This window comes from Bison bison, unplaced genomic scaffold, assembly GCF_000754665.1.
Source record: "Bison bison bison isolate TAMUID 2011002044 unplaced genomic scaffold, Bison_UMD1.0 scf7180017864285, whole genome shotgun sequence".
In the NCBI taxonomy this organism is placed as follows: Eukaryota; Metazoa; Chordata; class Mammalia; order Artiodactyla; family Bovidae; genus Bison; species Bison bison.
Genome location: NW_011494857.1, coordinates 540,791 through 543,783, shown reverse-complemented (window position 1 = coordinate 543,783; position 2,993 = coordinate 540,791). Strand labels below are relative to the sequence as shown.

At 56.0% G+C, this 2,993-nt stretch overlaps 1 protein-coding gene across 1 annotated transcript in view; it reads right to left on the bottom strand.

The window, feature by feature from the left end:
- SULT2B1 (sulfotransferase family, cytosolic, 2B, member 1) overlaps positions 1 to 2,993 on the bottom strand; it is a 61,706-nt gene that overhangs the window by 5,736 nt on the left and 52,977 nt on the right. Inside the window, exons 3-4 of the mRNA XM_010849697.1 lie at positions 2,775 to 2,983; positions 84 to 226 (exon numbers count right to left, since the gene is read on the bottom strand). Of these exons, the coding sequence (XP_010847999.1) occupies positions 84 to 226; positions 2,775 to 2,983 (352 nt within the window). The remainder of the gene's footprint in view (positions 1 to 83; positions 227 to 2,774; positions 2,984 to 2,993) is intronic.

Here is a 2,993-nt window from a genome sequence, read left to right as displayed (position 1 = left end):
CTGCCTTGCTGTCTCTCCCCACTTCCTTCTTGGCCCTCCTCCCATCTGGGCCTCCTTGGGGCTCACTGGCCCCCCAGCCTCACATGCCCCAGTCCTCACCTTCGCCTTTGAGGAAGTTCTCCAGGAACTGGTCGGGCGTGCCAGGATCCTTCAACTGCCTGGCAATCTTGGAGTAGTGATAGAGTGAGACCGCCACATCCCGGGGGTTCCGGCCCATGTAGATCACCTGTGTGCGGGCAGGGGGAAGAGGGGAGAGGGTGTCAGTCCCTGAGGTTTCCTGACCTGCAGCTCTCTCCCTTCTGATATCTGCAGCAGGATGGACTCAGGGTAGACTTCTGGAGGGACTTCCCAGCTAATCAGGGTTCAGATCAGTTTGCCTTGGTCCATAGCAGGGGAGGGCACCCTCCAGCCACACTCTGGGAAAAGAGAGGGACTGTTTCGACACCAGGTAGAGGGGCAGTTTGGCTTCAAGAAATAAAGAGTGAAGGAGACAGGCATGCAGGGTAGGTGATGGAGATCATGGTGAGGGGCGATGACCAACAGAGAAAGGCGGCCACCTCTGCTTCCTATTCCCACGGCTGGGGCCCCAGCCTCCTCCCCAGCCTCCTAGCCTCCACACGGCCCCAGAGGCTCTTTCTACACCCACCTGACCGTGCCCTCCTTGGCCCTCTGCCCCAAGGTGGAGTCCCAGCCCCTGGGCCTGGCATTCAAGGCCCTGATGACCCGGTTCCAATCTGTTTGCCAGCTTGATGTTCTGCTACTAGCCTTACTCCAGCCCCATCAGATATGTCCTCTCTCAAGACCAAGGTTAGCCATGCAGGTGGTCAGTCACACCTACGTGGCCAACCTCCAACAAAAACCCTGGATGCCAAGGCTCGGGTGAGCTTCCCTGGTGTGTGACACTCCATGTGTGTTGTCACATGTCTTTGCCAGAGGACTGAGCACTGTCCATACAGCTCCACTGGGACAGACCCCATCAGAGCTGGTGCCTGGTCTCTTGTGGATGCGCTCCCAAGCACCTCTTCCCTTCACCAACTTTAATTTCTGTCCTTTCTCTGTGCTAAGTCGCTTCAGTCATGTCCGATTTTTTGCAACCCTATGGACTGTAGCCTGCCAGGCTTCTCTGTCTGTGGGGATTCTTCAGGCAAGAATACTGGAGTTGGTTGCTGTGCCCTCCTCCAGGGGATATTCCCAATCCGGAGATTGAACCTGAGTCTCTAGTGGCTCCTGCATTGCAGGCAGATCCTTTACCGCTGAGCCACCGGGGAAGCCTATCCTTTCATTGTAATAAGCTATAACTGTGATCATAACAGAATCACTGAGCCTGAAAGTGGTCTTAGGGACCCCTGGATTGCAATCCCCACCACTTCTCTGTCCATACTCACTCCCTTCCTTGGTGATCACACCAGTCTCCTGGCTTTAATTCCTCTCTCCGTCTCTATTTCTTTATCTCTGTCTGTCTCTCTGTTTCCGTCTCTGTTTCTCTCTGTCTCTATTTATGTACACACACATCTCAACAGGTTGCAAACAGATGTGCCCAGCACACATCACTCCTGTCAAGCCCAGATTCGTCTCTCTCACTGTCCACTGGCATCCTCCACTTGGGTCACAGCAGAGCCCCCCACCTTCCCCCAAAACCTCTCCTTCCCTTCTCAGTCCACGGCAGCCCCAGCCTCCCAGCTCCTTACTGGACGTGCCAAACCCCCTGCCGTCACCCTTGACTGATGCTCTTCCCACACTCACATCCAACCTGCCGGCAAATATTCCTGGTTCCAGCTTCAGAATACACTCCAAACCCAGCCCTTTTTCCTTCACCTCCACAGCCACCGCCTTGTTTGTCTCCACGGCCACCTTGCACCTGGTCTGTCGCCTCCCGGCCCCCCTCCCTCCTCCCCTCCCCCGCCCCGCCCCGCACTCTCTTCTGCCCTCGCCCTGAGCGTCTGTTCCCTGCCTTGCAGCCAGAGGGCGCCCGGGAAAACCTAAGTTGGTCCCTGTTTCTCCTCTGCGCAGAGCCCGCGCCCCTGGCTCCTGTCCTCCTCAGAGACAAGCAAACTCCCCACCAAAGCCCGTGCGGCGCTTGCACATTGTGGCCCCTATTAAATCCCTGACCTCATCTCTGCTCCGCTCCCCTTGCTCACTTAGATCCAACCACACAGTCCTCCTGAGTAGACCTCAGGCCTGCCACACCCACCCCAGGGCCTTTGCACCTGCTCATGCCCCTGCCTGGAACATTCTTCCACCATCTCCGACACCCCCGTGGCTCCTCCCCTCACATCTCAAGTCTTTACTCAAATGGCATTGTCTTGCTGAGGCCTCCTTTGACCCCTCCGCTATTTAGAATTGCAACCCTTACCTCTAACTCCAACCCCCACCTTCTCCTCCTTCTCGATGTGAATATATCATCTTGGATGTATTAACTATTTTCCTTATTTTTAAAAAGATGCTTATATAAATTTATTTGGGGTCCAGGATCTTAGTCCCCCAACCAGAGATCAAACCCATGCCTCCTGCAATGGAAGCGTGGAATCCTAACCACTGGACCGCCAGGGAAGCCCCAGCATTTTCCTTATCTATTCCATCTGTTCTTGGCCTGCCCCCTTTAGAGCGTGGGCTCCCAAGGCAGGTGTTCCTGGGCATGTGTTTGCTGCTGTTCTAGATCAGGACCAGGCACATAGTGGCTGCTTAACATGCTGAGTTCATCAGAGAGTTATGCTCCACCCCTCCTCCACTCCCCCCTGCTCCAGCGACACACACACCCCTCCCTCCTCCTGTACCTTGGCCTTGGAGTTGAAGAAGGCCTTGGCGAAGAGCTGGATGGGGAGGTGGGAACTCATGAGGCGGGGGCTGGGCTGGTTGGGGAGGCTGAAGGCGCCCATGATGGCTTCACACCAGGGCGACCGCTTCCAGATGGGCACCGAGTGGATCCAGGAGGGGTCTCCGTCCTTTAGGATTAAGCTCAGGATCTCAATCATCCAGTTGGTCCCTGTTGGGAA